At 47.6% G+C, this 1,337-nt stretch overlaps 1 protein-coding gene across 3 annotated transcripts in view; it reads left to right on the forward strand.

Moving 5' to 3' along the window:
- Positions 1-336: 336 nt before the first annotated feature.
- The window catches only part of CA6 (carbonic anhydrase 6), a 35,993-nt gene continuing 34,992 nt past the window's right edge, over positions 337-1,337 (forward strand). For 2 of the 3 annotated variants that reach the window (XM_037729487.1, XM_037729485.1), the window contains exon 1: positions 340-682. In XM_037729487.1, the coding sequence (XP_037585415.1) occupies positions 631-682 (52 nt within the window). In that variant the 5' untranslated portion in view covers positions 340-630. Of the gene's footprint in view, positions 683-1,337 lie in introns of all 3 variants that reach the window. The other variant, XM_017503379.2, reaches the window with a different exon arrangement.

Consider the following 1,337-nt stretch of genomic DNA (forward strand, 5'->3'; position numbering starts at 1 on the left):
GACTTTAGCCCAGCGAAACTGATTTTGAATTTCTGACCTTTAGAGCTGTAAAAGAATGAATTTGTGTTGTTTTAAGCACTGAGTCTTTGGCAGTTTGATATAGCAGCAGAAAACCAATACAGCTCTCTGCTTGCATAATCGGTCTCTTAGACATGGGAGGTGGGTGAGGACTCATTACGGATTTGACTAGGGAAGGGTGGGTTTGACCTGCTTATTGACCAGGGAAGGGTGGAGCTGAAAGACGTACAAACCTGCTTTGCGGATGTAAACTAGGGGTGGGGCATACTGAGGAGATATAAGCAAGACTCTGGCCTCCTCCAAGAAGTAGAAGGTAGAGCCAGCAGGACGTACAAACAGAACATCCAATTCTCGTGGCAGGAGGACAGTGAGTTTGCACGGAGAGGGGGCATAGAATGTTGATGGCAGGCTGAGCTGTAAATATTTTTGTGTATTTGGTTCCTATTTTGATTGTACCTAAATTAATGATAGAAAAGAGGATTTCCACTAGGGCTTTGGGCTGTTTTTGGATGTGGGTTACTGGGACCCAGTGGGGAAGAGAACAGAGACATAAAAAGAGATGCCTGTCGGGAGACTCCCCTACCCAACAGGTGCTGAATTCTAGGAGGATGCATGAGGCCGGAGATGCTCTCTAAGACTGGGGAATTCATCACCAAGGAGGCTGGTGAGAGAAAGCAAGGGCACCCCCGTGGGGTTGGGACTGACGGTGGCTGGTTATTGTGCAAGTAGGCTAGTTCACACAACGACTTATTTGTGTCGATGCTTTTTATACGGATATAAAAAGTCAGAAAGGAAATGGAAATTTGTGAGGAAGTTTAGCTTGGAAATGCTGAAGGCATTTCACAGCGTGTGTATTTTAGGCAGTGGACGGTGTCTGTGCTGTCGGATCAGCTCTACCCATTCTTCTTGTACATCTAATTCTAAGTGTGGTCATCGGGTTTCTGCCAAACAGATGAGGAAGCCAGGAGAAGGGAACAGGAAGAAACCCTAAGAGGCAACAGCGGGAAGCCTGTGTCAGAAATGCTGACAACAGGCCGGGCATCGTGGCTCATGCCTGTAATCCCAGCACTTTGGGAGGCTGAGGCAGGCAGATCACCTGAAGTTAGGAGTTTGAGACCAGCCTGGCCAACATGGTGAAACCCCGTCTCTACTGAAAATACAAAAATTAGCCAGGTGTGGTGGCATGTGCCTATAATCCCAGCTACTTAGAATACTGAGGCAGGAGAATCGACTGAACCTGGGTGGTAGAGTTTGCAGTGAGCTGACTGTGCCACTGCATTCCAGCCTGGGCAACAAGAGTGAAGCTCCATTTGAAAAAA

This window comes from Cebus imitator, unplaced genomic scaffold, assembly GCF_001604975.1.
Source record: "Cebus imitator isolate Cc_AM_T3 unplaced genomic scaffold, Cebus_imitator-1.0 Scaffold15, whole genome shotgun sequence".
NCBI classification, from domain to species: Eukaryota; Metazoa; Chordata; class Mammalia; order Primates; family Cebidae; genus Cebus; species Cebus imitator.